The sequence below is a fragment of the Dasypus novemcinctus genome, chromosome 2 (genome assembly GCF_030445035.2).
Source record: "Dasypus novemcinctus isolate mDasNov1 chromosome 2, mDasNov1.1.hap2, whole genome shotgun sequence".
NCBI lineage: Eukaryota > Metazoa > Chordata > Mammalia > Cingulata > Dasypodidae > Dasypus > Dasypus novemcinctus.
Genome location: NC_080674.1, coordinates 10,582,159 through 10,600,752, shown reverse-complemented (window position 1 = coordinate 10,600,752; position 18,594 = coordinate 10,582,159). Strand labels below are relative to the sequence as shown.

The window sequence follows — 18,594 nt, the reverse complement described above, 5'->3', positions numbered from 1 at the left end:
GGCTCGCTCCCAGCCCAGGGCGAGCTCGTCGACAGTTGCCACAGGAGAGCACGCAGAGGACAGCGCCCCAGGAGCTCGCGGCTGGCCCCCAGGAAACCACACGGACCGGGCGCGTCCTCACATGGAGGGACCGAGGCCACCAAGAAGCTCTGCCAACTGCCCACGGCACCCCAGGCTAGCCGTGCTCCCAAAGCACCCCACCCCCGGTTTTGACAGCCATAAATATCGGGGGCAGGAGGTCTGCGAAATCCACCCAGTTGAAAACTGCCCCCCTGCGCTCCCTGGAGCTCTCCTCGTAGCAGCGTCCCCCACGCTGCTGACGGGCCACTCGCCCCCTCCCCGCTTGACCCCTCGGGAATGTGAGCCGTGTGCAGAAGCCCCTACCGACCCCCCTCCCGGAGCTCCGGGGCAGGTGCTGGCCCCCCACGCCATCCCCACCCGTCCCCCCCGCATGTGCGCCCTGCGGGCCCGGGGCCGCCGTGGACTCTGCGTGCCCTGCGCTGCTGGCTCCGCCGTCACCCCCCAGGAGGCCCCTGCCGCCGAGAAGCCAGGAAGCCCACGCACTGCCGCCAGGCCGCAGGCCACACGGGGCCGTGACCTCCCGAGGACGAGGTCGGGGGCAGCGCCCGGTGCCTCCCGACGCGCGCCCGCTGGCCCTGCGGACGCAGAAGGCGGAGGGAGCCCCAGCAGCGGCTCAAGGGCCGTCCGGTCCCTGCTGCAGCCGAGAGCTCCAGCGCGAAGTCCCTCGGCGTCCAATGCCCGAGCCCTTCGGGGGCTGCGCAAGGCCCACGCAAACCCCCCTTCCACAGGACAGCTGCAGTCTTCCCAACCCAACCTGGACAGACACACGCCCAGGCCGGGCTCCAGTTCCCCCTTTTTGAAGGATGCAGGCACCCCAGGTCCCTCTCCAAGCAATGTTCAACCCTGCGGCTTGGCCTCTCCTCCACTTCCAAGTTACAAAACAAACAACACGAGCGGGAAGGCTGGCTATTCTAGAAGCATCGGTGCCTGCTTACCATTGGCCGCCCCTCTCCCGGGCTCACAGCACACACTGCAGGGTGAAATGTGTCGCTCTGAGGGCCAGCGTCACGAGGTTAGCCAGCCGACAAGAACCGGTAGAGGCACCTGGCTGTGACTCAGATCCCAGCCAGCAGCCAACACTTTTTGACTCATTTGCACCACGTGGCTCCCCATGTCACTGCCCGTGTGCGGCTGGGGTGGGGCGTAGGACAATGTCAGCTGCCAGGGACCACAGGAGCTTAACTGATCTAAGCCGTAGGGGGGAAGAGGACCCTTTGATCTCAGCTGGGTCTATGTCGAGTTGATTGCTTTGCGGTACACGCCCAGGTAAAGATTTAGCCAGGGTTCTAGCTGAAGCAAATTGCAATTCGTTTCTTTAAAAATATGAAGTAGCGTGTCCATTGCAATTTTCAGCAGGATGTCCTTTGCACTGATATATCCTAAACCCTCCGTATAGGCGGGGAGGGCAAAAATTGAAAATGGGCAGACTGCCCATTACACAGATCTTTTCTGAATATTATGTCAGGTTCAGAGAAACCAACAGACAGCCAACGTGCTCTGACAACAGCTCTGAAACCACTCACTGCTGCCCAGTTCTCCCAACACCTCTCTTGTCACACAGATAAATGGAAAGCACAGGTGGGATGCAAAAGTACTATGAACCTTTCTTCTTTAAAACCACAAGAAGAAATCTAAAGGAGCTCTCCTTTTGGTTAGTATATATTTTTGCAGAATACACACACAGTCTTCCTTGTATTAATGTAGCAGAACCCCAACATATCATATTGAAGTTTACTTTGAGACAGGTCCAACTTAGACCTTACGGAACAGGATTTGGTTCCTGAAATGCTCAGAGAGGCCTTTTTAAAGGGAGGGTTCACTATAAAGACCCCAAGAATATATCCCCAAAGAGCCTTCCTCTGCCTAAGAAAGGGTACAAGTGGCCCAGGAAGCAAGTGAATTCTGGATGAAATAGCTTCAGTGGGATAATTAAATGGTGAAGGCAGAGAACACAGTACTTAAGAGAGCTGCTCTGGGAACAACCAAGTTCAAGTCCCAGGCCTGCCCCGTAAAACTGGGTGTCATGGGGTAGGTGAGTCAGCTTCACTGTGTCTCCGTGTCTTCATGTGCAAAATGGAGGCTAAGAATATCAACTTCACAGAATGGTGACGATTGCAGGAGACCATGTATGTAAAAGCACCGAGCAGAAGAGGCCAATCTCCCGTACAGTGAAATTCCAAAGAATTGATGCAGATACTCCATCCTCAAGGAGAGGTGTTGTAATTCCTCACTCCTTAGGTGTGGGCTGCCCGCAGGGACTTCCGGAGAGTATAGGATGGAAAGCAGAACTGGACAGTGGAGAATCCTGATACCCCTACCTCAGCCAGATGGTCAAGGTCAACAGAGGAAAGTCATGTTGACAGCATGGACCTTAATCTGATGTGATGAGAAGCCCCACCTCAGGCAGGTGGTCAAGGTCAACAGAGGTAAGTCATGTTGACAGCATGGACCTCGATCTGATGTCATGAGAAGAGCACTTTCTCCCTAATATCCCCAACCCTAATCTAACAATCAAAAAATGCCATCAGACAAACCCAAATTGAGTGACAGTCTACAAAACATATGAACAGTCCTCCACAAAACTGTCAAGGTCATCAAAAAAGGAAAGTCTGAGAAACTGTCACAGCCAAGAGGAGCCTATGGAGGCATAATGACTATATGTGATGTGGTTTCCTGGAGGGGATCCTGGAATGGAAAAGGCATTAGGTAAAATCTAAGGAAATCTGAATATTCTATGGACTTGAGTTAACGATATTGCATCAATCTTGGCTCATTAGTTTATGTCAAATGTACCACAGGAATCTAAGATTAACAAGAGGAAAAACTGGGTACAGGGTATATTGAAACTCTCTGTACTATCTTTGCAACTTTGCAGAAAACCTAAACTAGTCTAAAATGGAAGGTTTATTTATAAAAAGAAGGGGGTGGGATTAGCACAGGGCCACTTGACAAGAGCACAAGAAAGGACGATGATTCATGGCTGCCTGCCTGACAGGGCTGGATCGTCTCCAAACCGTCCAAGCCTTCAGCTGTGGTAGGGAGAAGCCCACCAAGAGGCTGTGGTGGGCACACAACAGTGGTATGAGACCTCTGGAAGGGAAGGAGGATGGAGCAAAGAAGTTAAATCAGAGCCCTGCTGAGGAAGTGAGTGGACAGGACTTGAATCTGTTTGGCTGAGCATCAATGGCCAATGGCACCTCCACTGAAGAGCTTCTCGAGGTAGAAATCCATGGTACCCAAGCTTAACTGGACCCTCAGCCCAGCCCAAAAACACTTCTGTGTTTCCCACACCGCTCTGTTCCCTAAGCCCCATGTGGGAAATTTTAAGCTACCTACCTGACAATGACCCTGCCTTCCAAGAGATGACTCACCTCCAACTTCACAGACAGAAGAGAAACCAGAGGATGGGAACCCCCTCAGCCTTCCCCACCACATCACAAACTTCCCCCTATCCACAAGCCTTCTCTCCTCCTTCCCTCCTATTGAAAGGAGGGGACCTGCTTCTCCAACGTACAAATGTGAATACCCCCACCCTTGTGCCTTGTGGTCACTGCCCTCCCACTTCCACGCAATTATTTGTGCTACCAATGACTGCCCCTCTCTCTTCAACCTCTCCCTCTCTGCAGCTTTCAAACGTGCTATTGTAGACGACATTAGTGGTCCCAGCTCTTCACCCTGCCCTTTGTCACATGATTTCACAGGTTAGTGCCTCAAGAGGAACTTGGCCAATGGGATTCTCTCTCACCCATCCACAGGCGCATGAGCAATAAAATGCTTTAAACTAAGAGTTTGGGGATTGTTTTGCAGCACTAACTAACTGATATGCATGCTCAAAGATTTCCCAACTTAAAAAATATATGATCAACAATGGTCCCTCTGGCCTGCCCTCACCTGCCACCTTCTACCAACTGTTCAACTCCTTTCCAGAGTCGTCTCCTTCATTCTTGCTATCTACCCTCTTCTAACTCTGCTTAACCTGCCTCCCAGCAGTCCTCAATGACTGCCCTGTGGCTGTACCCAGTGGCTATTAATCACTTCTCAAAAAGCTTGGCATCCCCACAACATTTACCTCTTGTCTCTTCCACCCTTTTTGAAACACTCTTTCCATGGATATCCTGATAACCCGCCCTTCTGATTTTCCTCTTATTGCTCTGGTCACTCCTTGGTCTTCTTCATGAGCTCCTCTGCCTCTCTTCTTCCAGAAAGGCCGATGTTCCTCAGGGGCCTGGCCAAGCCCTCTTCTCAATCCATACCCTCTCCCTGTGGTCCTATCCACTCCCATGGATCCAGGTATCAGCTCTAATGACTCCCAAATCTACTGTCCCTCTGGCTCAGTCCCTCTTCCTGAGTATTCTACCTAAATACCTGTTTACTGGGCATTTCATCTTGGGTGTCCCTCAAGCAAATCAAATTCAAAACTTCAAACCCAAAACACCTTTCTTCCCAACCTTCTCCCCTCCCCAACATTCCCCCATCTCTTTGACAAACACCACCAACACCCAGGTGTCCTAGACCAAAATCTGAGCTTTGTCTCCAGGCTCCTCCACCCTCCACCCTTCCTCCATAGAATCAACCTTTGAATTTGGCCAACGCCATCTCCTAAACATCTTCCAAACCTGTCCTCTGTCCTCCATCCCCACGTCCACTGCCTGCTCCTCACCCCACATCCCCACTGGACCACAGGTGCCCTCCTCACTGGCCTCCCTGGCTCCCCTTCTGCCCCTCCACCCATTCTCCAACTGCTAGCATGGCAACTCCAAGAAGACACTCTTGGGACCACAAGCATGTCTTACTTAAAGCCCTCAAGTTTCTGCCTGCTAGGGAAGTCACCTGGCCCTGCTCCCCTCGCCAGCCTCAGCTCGTGCCACTGATGTCCTCTACTTAGCAATCCTGCGGCTCCTCCTTTAATCCACCAAACTGCTGTGCTTTCTCTAGTCTGGTGACCTTTGCACATGCTGGTCCCCTCCTCTCCTGTTTATCTTGCTACCTAACGAACCTCTGCCTTCAGTGCAACTTCTTACCCTGCCCCCCCGTGCCTGGACTGGGCGCAGGTCCCATCACCCACAGCCCCATACGGCCCACAGCCACCACTGCTTCATCACCCAGTTCACAAATCCACAGTCCTCCAGGTGACTGCAAACTCTGGGAGGCTCAATAAATACCTGTTAAAAGAAAGTCTGGAGGAATCCTACTTCCCCCTTGGAAAAAGGTCATTCTTCCAAAAGGCTGCCAATTATCAAGCCCAAGAACATGTCACCTAAGATTAAATGGACAGGGAAGCGGACTTGGCCCAGTGGTTAGGGCATCCGTCTACCACATGGGAGGTCCGCAGTTCAAACCCCGGGCCTCCTTGACCCGTGTGGAGCTGACCCATGCACAATGCTGATGCGCACAAGGAGTGCCTGGTCACGCAGGGGTGTCCCCCTCATAGGGGAGCCCCACATGCAAGGAGTGCGCCCCGTAAGGAGAGCCACCCAGCACAAAAGAAAGTGCAGCCTGCCCAGGAGTGGTGCCGCACACACAGAGAGCTGACACAGCAAGATGATGCAACAAAAAGAAACACAGATGCCTGTGCTGCTGACAACAACAGAAGCGGACAAAGAAGACGCAGCAAACAGACACAGAGAACAAACAACCAGGGCGAGGAAGGGGGAAGGGGAGAGAAATAAATAAAAAATAAAATAAATCTTTAAAAAAAAAGATTAAATGGATGCCACAATTATTACTCCTGGGTTCATCCAACATTGACTCAGGTGTGCATCATGGGCCAAAAAATCTGGCTATCGCTAAGGACACAGAAACACATAAACTATTTTCTCCTTTAGTCAAAGAAAGTAACAGACACATAAAGCCACGTTACTCTAAAAATGGAAAATGTTAGATTTGGGGTTTCCAATGAACTTGACTGGCTTGACAGCAGGTACTCAAAAGGTAGTGTTCCCAACCAGGCCAGTAGAGGGAACTGCTGGCTGTGGAAATAGCACGCCCTAGCCGGCAAGCCGGCCCCGGCCCTGATGAGGCTGAACGAAAGCCGTGGCGCAGGGCTGGCTGCACCGTGGCCCGCTGTCCGCGCCCGCTGGAGGGAGAGCAGCGGGGTGGCGGGGGCAGCCGCAGGCAGGGGCCCGGTGGAGGAGCAGGGACCGCTGCTGGGCTGGCCTGTGCCACCTGCTGACCCGTGGGCAGGGGCTCGAAGGAGCCCACGGAACCGGACACGCAGTCGGAGGCAGGGCAGTGTCAAGTAACCTCCAAGCCTGCCAAGATCTTCTTTCTTCTTTGACATGGTAGAAACAGAGACAAGACAACCCCGTTTGGGGGTGAACTGGGGTCCCCAAAAAGATACATGCAAGCCCTAGCCAGGTCCCGTGACCCTGTTGGGCAATAAGGGTCTTGGAAGATGTGGCCAAACTGGACTAGGGTGGGCACGCCGCCAAACGGACCGGGCCCCTGGTAAGACAGGGAGAAGCCAGACAGACAGAAGATGGCCACGTGAAGACGGAGGCCGAGCCTGAGTTACCCACCAGCCCAGGGACGCTGTGGCCTGCAGCCACCACCAAAGCCAGGAAAGAGACGGGCCGCGGGGTCCTCCCCACAGGTTCTGGAGGGAGCCCCGCTGGCGCACTGCCGGGGAGCCCCGCGGCCATAAGGGGACGAATCTGTTGATCCTTGTGCCCCTCGGCTTCGGCAGCCGGAGGACACGAAGACATCGTTCCCAGCGCCCCGAAGCCCGCAAGGGGAAGACTAAACTCACGCCGGGTGCAGCGGTAAGAAAAGGAGAAGGAAGAGGAAGAGGCGCCCGCTCCTGACCCCTGGCCCAGCGTGGACTTCTCTGAACCGGGGGCCGCCCGGCTCCCGTGCCAGGCCCCGCGCAGCATCCGGCCTTTGGCTGCCCTGTCCCCACGAGAACAGTGCCAGGCGGCTCTCGGTGCCCCGCCTCCCAAAATTCTAAAATACGGAATAACCAGCGGCGGGGGAACGTCGCGCCCAAACGCGCGCCCCCGACCCTCCACCACCACTGGTACCGAGACCCCGGCTCTTTCCTCACTCCCCCCAGCTCATGACACCGTTCAGGGGAAACAAAGAGACAGGAGAAAGGGAGCACAGAGCTCCGTCCACAAGGCCAGCTCCTCCGTCTCTGGTTATGTGATTTTATGTTTTTGTTAGGAAGATGCAACGAGTTGAAATCACTGGCGAGATGAGAGGGAGGGATCAGATGAGGATTTATTCTCACACGTTCTCTCCACTGTAAAGGCCTAATACAGGTTCAGCTGTATTTTTATGGGACATTAAAAATCCAAGGAGGTTAGGCTTTTCCAAGAACACCCAAAAGACGTACTGCGCCAAGTGCATCCTAATTTACACTCACGAATGCGGGGCCCTTGGGCAGGGTCAGCACTCCCGACTCGCGAACGTTCAAGCCAGCCGCGGTGCCAAGAACACAAACGTACAGCTGCTCCAAAGCACTGCGTCTGCTCAGAGCCAAGGTCAGCCCGGCCAGGTCAATGGCAGGCACTCCACTGCCCTTGCCAGCGACCCGTTTTGGGCTGGGCAGGTGGGACCACTCCCTGGCCAAGAAGCTGCAAAAGACCCTCTGCTGGAAGCTTCTGGAACATAAAGCCCAAAGAAATGAAAGCAGGAACTTGAACAGATATTTGTCCACCCGAGCTGATGGCAGCAGTATGCACCACTGCCAAAAGGTGGAGACAACCCGTGTCCACCGACAGATGAACCAACGCGGTCTCTCCGTACAATGGAATATCATTCAGCCATAAAAAGGAACGAAGCCCTGACAGGTGCGACAACACGGCTGGACCTTGAAAATATTACGCTGAATAATAAGCAGTCAGACATAGAAGGACGAACATTGTATGGTCCCTCTTGCCTGAAAAATCAGACTAGACAAATTCATAAGGACAGAAAATTGAGCGGATGTTTCCGTGGCCTGGGGGAGGTGGGAATGGGCAGTTACTGCTTTGTGGGTGCAGAGTTTGGGCTGGTGGAAGGGTCTTGGCAGTGGATGGTGATGACGACAGCAGAACTTTCTCAATGTCATTAATGCATTGACCTGCACAGGTAAAAGGCAACATTTTCTGTTATAGATTTACTGCCACGATAAAAACAATAAAACAATTTAAACACTGAAAAAGTTTTCCAGGAATGTTGGGGGGACGGGGCACAAGCCCGGGACATGCTCCCTGTCGAAGCCTTGGAAGGCGCGTATGGACGCAGAGCTTGGAGCTGCCAAGGCGCCCCGGAAAGACGGAGGGACTTTCAGAGAAGCAGCCTCCCAGCTGCAGAGGCCTGGACTCGCTGGGTGCTCGGGCACGGCGGGGTCAGGAGAAGGCTGAGGCCAGGGGATGTCAGGCCCCACAATGAGAACATCAGAAAAGTCCCCGAGGAGCGGGCACTGACCAACATGCCAGCCCTGCCCAGGGCTGGCCAGAACACTCTCGGGGACTCTGCAAAGGAGGCATGGGTTCGGCTCGTCTGGGAAGGCCACCTGGCAGCGGCCTGTCCATTACAACCACGCGACCCTCTGGCAAGCCACTCGGTTCCAGCAGTCCCTGTCGTGGGCCGCTCTCGTCCCCGCGCCGCGCTGCTCTCAGCCCGGGAGGCCGGCCCTCTCCAGCCTGCACGCCGCCCCCCGGCTCCTGAGCTCTCAAGTTTCTGGGGTTGAACTGTGTTCCCCCAAAAGACAGGTGCAAGTCCTGACCCCCGTGCCTCAGAGCGTGGCCTTACTGAGAAACAGGCCTTGATGCTGTGACTGTGAAGATGAGGCCACCAACCCAACGGGCCTGGTGTCCCGGGGAAAGGAAAGGAGGGACACAGCGGCAGACACAGGAGGGGAACGCCCACGGAGTGGCTGAGACTGAGCCCAGGCATGGCCGGCAAAGCTCCAGAAGCCAGCAGGAGGCCAGGAAGGGCTGTCCACCAGATTTCAGCTCGGCTTCCACAACTGAGGCAGGGCCGCGGGGGTCCAGGGTGGAACTAACAGGGTATTCACACCGTCTCAGGGTATCCCTTGCAGGCTACTTATCAATTACAGGGGGAAATGCACCTTTCACCTGGAATTCCAATGGAGGTCATGGCAACCGATCAATGATATTTGGAATCATCCACGGTGGGACAAGCTGGAGTTATACACTCCTGATGTGAGGCCCTGAGAAGGACACAAATCACTGGTGCAATATTCTTGCCAAAAATACGTAATTTCGATCTAACGTTGAAGAAACAATCAGACAAATTCAGAGGATGGGACATTCTCCAAGACAACCTGTCTCGACTCTTCATGGATGTTGATTTCGTGAACAGGGCTGGCTACCTAATTTGTGGGACCCAGTGCCAAATGAAAATGGGGCCCCTTTAAACACCATTAAGAATTTAAAGGCGTGATCACAGAGCCCTAAATCAAGCAGGGGACACTCGTCTGGCCAATTTGCATATGAAGTAGCCAGCCCTGTTCACGAAGACAAAAAAGGCATGGATGGCCCTGTTCAAGATTGAAAGAGATTGAAGGGACATGACACCTAAATGCAAACCTGATGCTTGGTTTGGATCCCAACTTTTAAAAACAATATTTAATGGAAAGTTTTGGTGCAATTAGGGAAATTCAAATATAGGCTTTGTAGTAAATTTTATCATGCCAATGTTACATTTATTCAGTATGGTAATGATAATGTGTGATATAAGAGAATATCTTTGTTTTTAGGAAATACGTTTAGGGGCAAATATCTGTAACTTACTTTCAAATGGTTCAGGAAAGGGGGGTGGAAGAGAAAGCCAACCAGCAAAATGTTCACAAGGCTTAGTGAATATATGGGGGTTCATTACACTTTTCTTTCAATTTTCCAAATTTTTCTCAAAATAGAAGCTTAGGGAACAATGCACTGTCCATCTTAAAACCTAATGAAGAATAATGAGAGACAATGGAGAACTCAGAACCAAGTGATCAAATCTACACATAAACAAAAATTCCACAAGGAGGTAACACAACAAGGCAAACAACATTCAAAATAGGCACAAGATGGTAGTCCGGTAATATCACACTCAGACCAGTTGCTACTCATGTGTGAATACAGAATAAAGACATTTTCAAATAGGCAAGGATTAAGAATGTAGCTCAAGGATGCTGAACCAAAGTCAATATCCTTAATACATAAAGAGCTCTTGCAAATCAATAAGAAAGATCTCTCTTCTCATACTATCTAAGACCTAATCCGAGTCCATGGCTCTAACCACCAATAATCCCCAATCTGAATTTCTTCTTGGACCTGAATTTGAAGCTCCAGGCTTCCACCTGCCATTTAGACCTTTTTACTTGGATGTCCCACAGCACTGCAAAGGCATATGACTAGAAGGAACCAATGGTTCTCCAATACCTCTTCTTTTGCTTATCTTCTCTTTGCAGGTGATGTCAGCCTGCCCTGAGCTGGGACGCCAGCCCACATCCCAACCCCTGAGACCCATACTTTCTGCCGCTTAGCTCTTGTTCCTTCTAACCCCTCTGAAACCCCCCGTGGGTCTGCTCTGATCTTCCACTCCCATTTTCCCACACACCCTGTCCCCGACCCATGTCCTTCCCAGCATCCAGACCCTCCTGCCCTTGGCCTGCCTTCATGGGACCACCCCATCCCTCCTAGATTCAATGCTACAGCCACCCCGTGAATGCTGCTCCCGAGACACGCCGGGTTCCCCGAGCCCCCTGGCTTGGCATGCAGGTGCTGGAACAACCTGCCTCTGACTGCCTTGACACTCAGCTCCAGCCCCCTTGGTCCTGAAAGTCATGGGCAGGTGGGGCACCCGGGGCATCCCCCCACCAGAGCTCCACCAGACGCCACCAAGCTGCGTGTCTATTTCTGTGTCCCAAAGAGCTGGAGAACTACCTAAGGGCGGAAGCACCCTTTGCTTCTGAATCCCGGGCCCCTCACAACGGGCCTGGCCCCTGGGAGGTCATGACCGTTGGGTGCCTGCTCCATGAAGGCTGAAAGCCAAGACCACTGGGTGCCCCAACATCCACTCGAGCTCCTGCTACTCAAGCAGCCTTTCAACGCCCAGGAAACAGGCCAGGGTGGCCCAGCGCCACACTTGGAACAGCGATGGCAAGAAGACTCGGCAGCAGAGCCCCTCGCCCTTCCCTGCTTGGGGCGCTCTCTGCCTCGTGTGTCTTGGTGGAGAAAGAGCCTCGTTCTCCAGCCATCCCAGCAGCACCATGGGCTGCCCAAAGTCCCACCACTAACCAAGCCCCTTTTCTTCCCAGCTCTTTGCTGGCACCCAAGGACCTGCTGAGGAAACAAGGCCAAGTATTTTGGAAGCAGTTGGTTCCCAAGCCGGATGACACTGGGGTTACAATTGAAGTGCGCTTTGAAGGGACAGGTGCAGCTCCCACATTTGTCTCAGGAGCTGTCTGGACACAATTCTCAAAGGCAGACATGAGGGGCAGTCTCACTGCTCAAGAGGCTGCGGTAGCAACACTCGTTCTCAAGAAGACCGGCAGGGCTGAAGGCATGGCCGTGGCCACCCCCACTAATTTACTCCTCAGAAACGTTCTTGGCTTTTCTTCTTTCCTTTTTTTTTTTTAATTATCTTTTTTTAAAAGATAATCACACAAAAGTTACATTAAAAAAACCTAAGAGGTTCCCATATACCCCACTCCCCACCCTCCCACACTCATCTTTTTTTTTGCATTTTTTTGAAGATACATGGATCACAAAAATGTTACATTAAAAAATATAAGAGGTTCCCATATACCCCCACCCCCTCACCCCACTCCTCCCACATCAACAACCTCCTCCATCATCGTGGCACATTCACTGCACCTGGTGAATACATTTGGGAGCACTGCTGCACCACATGGAGAGTGGTTTACATTGTAGTTTACACTCTCTCCCAGTCCATCCAGTGGGCCATGGGAGGATATACAATGTCCAGCAACTGTCCCTGCAGTACCACCCAGGACAACTCCAAGTCCTGAAAATGCCCCCACATCACATCTCTTCTTTCCTCTCCCTACCCTCAGCAGCTACCGTGGCCACTGCCTCCACATCAGTGCTACAATTTCTTCCATTACTAATCACAACAGTTCTGTAGTAGAAAGTAAGTCCACCACTCTGGTTTTTCTTTCAATCTACAGGTAAAGCACAAGTTGCCTTCCAAGGAGGTCTACCTGTAAGTATCAACTATGACTAGAACATACAGTTCTGCCGGCTCTACCACCGAGCTCCACGCGGTTCTGGGGAGCGGGGTGGAGGGCGACACGGTGGGCGCACCCTGGGTGAGGTGGGTTCTAGGCCGCTTCGTGCAGGACTGGGCGGTATCAGAGCCACAGTGACCCAACGTGGAATCCCACACTCGCAGGTAAACGTCATCCTGACGCGGAGGCACAGAGAGGACCCGTTCTCTTGCCGACGGGCTCCCTGATAACCCGCCCTTTTGATTTTCCTCTTATCGCTCTGGCCACTCCTCGGTCTTCTTCATGAGCTCCTCTGCCTCTCTTCTTCCAGAAAGGCCGATGTTCCTCAGAGGCCTGGCCAAGCCCTCTTCTCAATCCATACCCTCTCACCTGTGGTCCTATCCACTCCCATGGATCCAGGTATCAGCTCTAATGAATCCCAAATCTACCGTCCCTCCGGCTCATCCCTCTTCCTGAGTATCTTACCTAAATATCTGTTTACTGGGCATTTCATCTTGGGTGTCCCTCAAGCAAATCAAACTCAAAACTTCAAACCCAAAACACCTTTCTTCCCAACCTTCTCCCCTCCCCAACATTCCCCATCTCTTTGACAAACACCACCAACACCCAGATGCCCTAGACCAAAATCTGAGCTTTGTCACCAAGCTCCTCCACCCTCCACCCTTCCTCCATAGAATCAACCTTTGAATTTGGCCAACGCCATCCATCTCTAAACATCTTCCAAACCTGTCCTCTGTCCTCCATCCCCACGTCCACTGCCTGCTCCTCACCCCACATCCCCACTGAGCCATAGGTGCCCTCCTCACTGGCCTCCCTGGCCCCACTTCTGCCCCTCCACCCATTCTCCAACTGCTAGCATGGCAACTCCAAGAAGACACTCTTGGGACCACAAGCATGTCTTACTTAAAGCCCTCAAGTTTCTGCCTGCTAGGGAAGTCTCCTCTCAACTCTTCAAGGCGCTTCTGTGCCACCTGGCCCTGCTCCCCTCTCCAGCCTCAGCTCGTGCCACCGATGTCCTCTACTTTGGTAGAAGGACTCTTCCTTGCCAACTGCCACCCTGCCACTTCACACTCGTGACCCCCAGTGGTGCACACGGACCCCCTGCGCTGCCCGGCAGCTGCGCGTGCCGAGGCTCGGGTGGCGGGGGCGGAGAGCCGGGCTTACCTGCCTGTGCAGCCGTGATGAGGGCCGTGTTCCCCTCACTGTCCTGCCAGTTGACGTCAACATGGGGGCACTCAGCTAAGGCCACTACGGTGTCCACAAAGCCGTGGTAGCAGGCGACGATGAGGCCGGTCTAGAAATGAAGAGGGGAGTGGGTCAGAGGGGCCGAGCCCGGGCAGCAGCTGCTGGCACCGCGGAGCCTGCCGGGGCACCCCCACCCTCCGAGAGGGCCAAACGGGGGGCTCCGTACCGCGGAGAGCGCGGAGAGAACCTCGACGGGTGAGAGCTCGCTCTCAAAGATGTCCTGAGCACCGGCCAGAGCCAGCACGGGCCAGAGCCAGCACCGTGCTTGGGAAACATCAGTAGCAGTGGCCCCTGCCCTCCTGGAGCTTCCTTCTAACAGGAGGAAGACGACACAAACCACAGACGAGACACCTAAGTGTGCTCATTTCCGAAGGCTGCCGGAACACAGTGCCGCAGCCGAGTGACTTAAACCAACACAGATGGCTCAACAGATAGGGCGTCCGCCTACCACATGGGAGGTCGCGGTTCAAACCCCGGGCCTCCTTGACCCGTGTGGAGCTGGCCCATGCGCAGTGTTGATGCGCACAAGGAGTGCCATGCAAGGGTGTCCCCTGCATAGGGCAGCCCCACATGCAAGGAGTGTGCCCCGTAAGGAGAGCCGCCCAGAGCAAAAGAAAGTTCAGCCTGCCCAAGAATGGTGCCGCAGACACGGAGAGCTGACACAGCAAGATGATGCAACAAAAAAGAAACACAGATTCCCGTGCCGCTGATAAGGATAGAAGTGGTCGCAGAAGAACACACAGCGAATGGTCCCAGAGAGCAGACAACCGGAGTGGGGGGTAGAGATGGGGATATAAATAAATAAAAAATAAATCTTTAAAAAACAACAAAAACTCACAAATATATTCTCAGAGCTCTGGAGGCTGGAAGTGCAAGCCCAAGGCACCTGCAAGACCACGCTCCCTCGGGAAGCCGTGGGGAGGAGCCTTCCTTGCCTCCAGCTTCTGGAGGTGCCGGCCATCCTTGGCGTTCCCTGCCTGGGAGGTGCCTCATGGCCCTCTCTGTCCCCTCCATCTCCACGTGGCCATCTCCACAATGTCTCTCTGTGTCTGTTTCCAAATTCCCTTTACTTATGAGGACGCTGGTCCTATTGGATTCGAGTCCACCCTCATCCGGTTTGGTCTCATCTCAACTAATTACATCTTCAAAGATCCTATTTCCAAATAGAGTCTCACCCATGGGACCAGGAGTTAGGACATGAAAATGTCTTTTGGGAGGACGTGATTCAACCCATCACAATAAGTAATTACAGGTTATGTTAGAAATTGGCGCAGGGCAAGGAAGGTTGGGAGTGCAGTATAAAATAGCATGATACGGGTGAGCCTCGTTGAGAAGGTGATACTGAGGCCAAGCTGTGAAGAAGGTGAGGGAATAAGCCAAGGGGGAAATCATCCAGGTAGAGGCAACAGCTAGCGTGAAGGCCGCAAGTCAGGACCACGCCAGGCCCACCCAAGGACCAGCCAGGAGGCCAGGAGAGCTGGAGTGAGAAGAACAAGGGGGAATGGAGAAGCCCAAGGTCAAAGAAGCAGCAAAGGGCCTCAGTGACATGACCAGGAGCCTGAGGCTTGCTCTGAGTGAGATGGGGAACGTTTTTGAGGCATCGGGCATCGTTAACTGGATCACCTTGGCTGCTGGATGGGAAACAGATACTAGAGAACAAGGGCAGAAGCAGACCGACCAGCTAGAGGGCTACAGTTCATGCAAGATGGTGGCACCCACCACAGGACAACAGTGGATGTGAGAAGTGCTTGGATCCTGGAAATCTTTTGAAGGTAGATTTGCTGTTAGAATGAGCATGGGGTGTAAGAGAGAGAAGAATCTAGAATGACTGCAAAGTTTTGGGCTAAGCAAGTGGGCAATGCAGCTGTCATCACTAAGATGGGAAGACAACAGGTCGAGCAGCTGTGGGGGAAAGATAGAGTGTTTGGTTCTGCCATTTGCATGTTGCATTTGAAGTTGTCTCTTGGATGGTCAAGTGGAGGGTCAGGTAGGGAGTTGGATACATGAGAGTGGAGTTGGGGAGGGAGGTCTGAGGTGGACAGATAAACAATCTGAGCATTGGTCTGGGAGATCTGGTAATTAAGTATTTAGCAAATCATTAAGGAAATATAATATCAATATTTGGGAGCTCCATCAAATCCATCAAGGTTGACCATGGACTCTACAAGCAACGTAAGGGCAGAGGTAAGCCTTATTTTCCTGCATCCTCTGGTTCTGGCTGGGTGACTGGCACATTGTAGGGTGCTAGGACCTGTTGACTAAGCAGATGGCAGGGTCAATCCCAGGACCCCAAGCCCACTGGCCTCTGGGAAGATGAAGGAAGTAGGTGGCCAGCTGGCTCTTCGATGATGGCAGGTGAGTGGGAGAGGGAGCAGTGGAGATCTCCCAGTGCAGGACCCTCCTGCATGGCCACCACCACCACCGCTGATCAAAAGGGGCATTATGAGGCCCTCGCTGGCTGCCAGGCCTCCATATTCTATCCCTCAAACTTCCCACCAACCCTCTGTCATCACCACCCTTGCGTATGCCTCTTGGGGAGGGCTGTGGGGAGCCAGGATGCAAAGTGGGCACTGGCCTTAAAATCCCCACTCTGACCCTGAGCGTCAAGGCACGGGAGACTGCGTATGCGGGGGACAACAAATCTGCCCCCTCTATGAAGCAGGTCCCTGGGCTTTCTCTGATTGCAGGTTCCACCCACCCTCAGCCAGAGCCCACCCCATGGACACTGCCCATCATCCCCAGCAGGGTCCATCACGACCTCTGGTAAGGTACCAAGTGCCCTGCCCCCCATAAAGCCATCAGGGTCCCCACCTCGAGCACCCTGGCCTGGCAGTCAGAATCAGCGTAGAAACCTACTAGTGAAAGTTCCCAAGGCCCAGGAAAGTGTGGACTGAACTGGGAGACACGAGACCCTCAACCCACATGGGCAGTCTCACATTCTTCTCCTGGGTCATGAGCAAGGAACACGTCGGAGCATGGTGATGACCTCTCTTTGTAATTGGCTTCATCTCACTTTTGATTACAGGGCAAATTTCAACCAGGGCTGCAGCGTGTATTGGTTGGTGGCCTCCAGCATTCCGTTCTCTCTTCTCAAGCTGATGTAGCTTGATGACTCTTCAGGGAATTAACTCCTCCTTGACCCTGGACATGGAAGTCCAGTGGGACTGACCCCACCGGCAGTGTCCTGAAGCGTCACCTGACCCAGATAGTTTCAGACTTTCCAATTATGTGAGCCGATAAATCACCACCCACCCACCCACACTCACACACATACCCACCTTCCTTCTTTTGTTGTTTTGGTTTAAGGTAACTCATTTGGAGTTTTTTGCCACTTGCAGTGAAAAGAACCCTAACTCATTCCTAAGCCATGTTAACTGGACGTCCTTAAAATCTTGCCTTCAGTCTCTGCTGGGACCTCCCAAGTTTTCCCACCTGTGCCCCTACCCCCCACCCAATGTACAGGCTCTGTCCTTGGGGAAATCTGTGATGACACTCTCCACAGGGTCTGAAACACAGCTGGTCTGAGTGACAACAAGCCAATGCTTGTTCTTATCAGGTCAATCAAGTAAGCCACCAAATGGGAAGAGAGGACCCCATGTAGCCATTTGACACTGTATACGCAAAACGCCCAGGTGCGGTGTCCTCCCAACCCCCAACACACACAGACACACACACGCACATACCCCCACTTTGGAGAAAACTGTATTAGGTAACAGTCTGAGGAACAAGAAAGCACAAGACTGAAGGAAGCACTCCTCTGCCCCCAAAAAACTTCGTCCGCAGGTCCAAGAGCACCCCCTCCTCGAAACAAATGACAACCACTCAGGTTCTCATCCTCAGACGCAAGGGTTAGGAGGGAGATGTCCAGGGCTAAGGAGCCGGGACCAGCCAGCCCTGCCCCTCACGCCAGAGTTCCCACAGAGAGCCACCCAGTGGGGGCCCAGCCCCATTTTCACCAGGTTAATAAGAATGTCAATTTTCACAGCACACACAACGCTGTCTGCTGATCTCAAAGTTCCTAGATGCTCTCCCAAAATAATATTAAACCATAAGCATCCGAATTTGTAACATTGATGATGTTAATGCCAACATCTCCATACCATAGCAAATTCAAAGCCATAATGTGGGATTACAGTAAAGACTATCTAATATACTCTATGCATATTGTGAAAGACAACATTCCATATATACAGTCAACCTTTTCAGAATCATTTAATTTTAAAAAGTAAAGAGCAGGGAGAGAACCCAGGCAGACTTTATTTACAAGCTCCTCAAGTCTGTAGTTTCTCTAACTGCAATGCTAGCTGCCACCAACACCTCAATACCCCCAGCTGACATTGCATCACTGTTATTTAATACTAAGTGCTGAGAAAACTTGGGATTCTATCTTATGCACATCAAAATCTCATTTTTTTAAACTCCTTTGGAGAGAAAGAGTTCAAGGATTCTACAAGTTCCTGACATATACATAAGGCATGTTGAATATAATATAACCTTTTCTTTTTTATATAATTACACAAGTAGCTCATATTTATTAAAGAATCCAAAAGCTCAGGGGGAAAAAAAAATGTCTAATCCACACAATCACACATGCCCACACACATACAGACGCACATTTCTTGAAACTTAATAGTATTTTCTGCAATGTTTCAGGAATACATCAGCAACATCTTTTCAAATCCATAAAAGTATATCTGTGTCAAAACTTCTAAAGCAAGTAGAGTGTTATATTCTGTGCACGGTAGGATCGTGTAATTTTTAAAGAAATCCCTACTCTTGGGCACTTTCACTATTTGCATCCTATTTTTCTCAACTATGAGTAAACCCCGCAACAAAACTCCCTAGAGTTAAGACTTTGTACATATCATTCCTAATTTTCTCAGGAAACTACCTTCTTAGACGTAGTTTTCTGGATTAAAGGAAATAAATATTTTGAAAGCTTTTGGCACAGATGCAAGACTGCCCTTCAAAAAGAGTCCCAAATGACACCCACCTCTGCCAACCCCGGGATCCAGCCTCTGTTTAAGAACTCGGGGTGGGAAGGACGAATCCCCATTGGTGGATAAGAGAGGGAGGCTCTT

The 18,594-nt window shown here is 52.3% G+C and overlaps 1 protein-coding gene across 1 annotated transcript in view; it reads right to left on the bottom strand.

Moving 5' to 3' along the window:
* The window catches only part of ANKRD33B (ankyrin repeat domain 33B), a 76,557-nt gene that overhangs the window by 12,113 nt on the left and 45,850 nt on the right, over window positions 1-18,594 (bottom strand). The window contains exon 2 of the mRNA XM_004474428.5: window positions 13,433-13,562. Within this exon, the coding sequence (XP_004474485.4) occupies window positions 13,433-13,562 (130 nt within the window). The remainder of the gene's footprint in view (window positions 1-13,432; window positions 13,563-18,594) is intronic.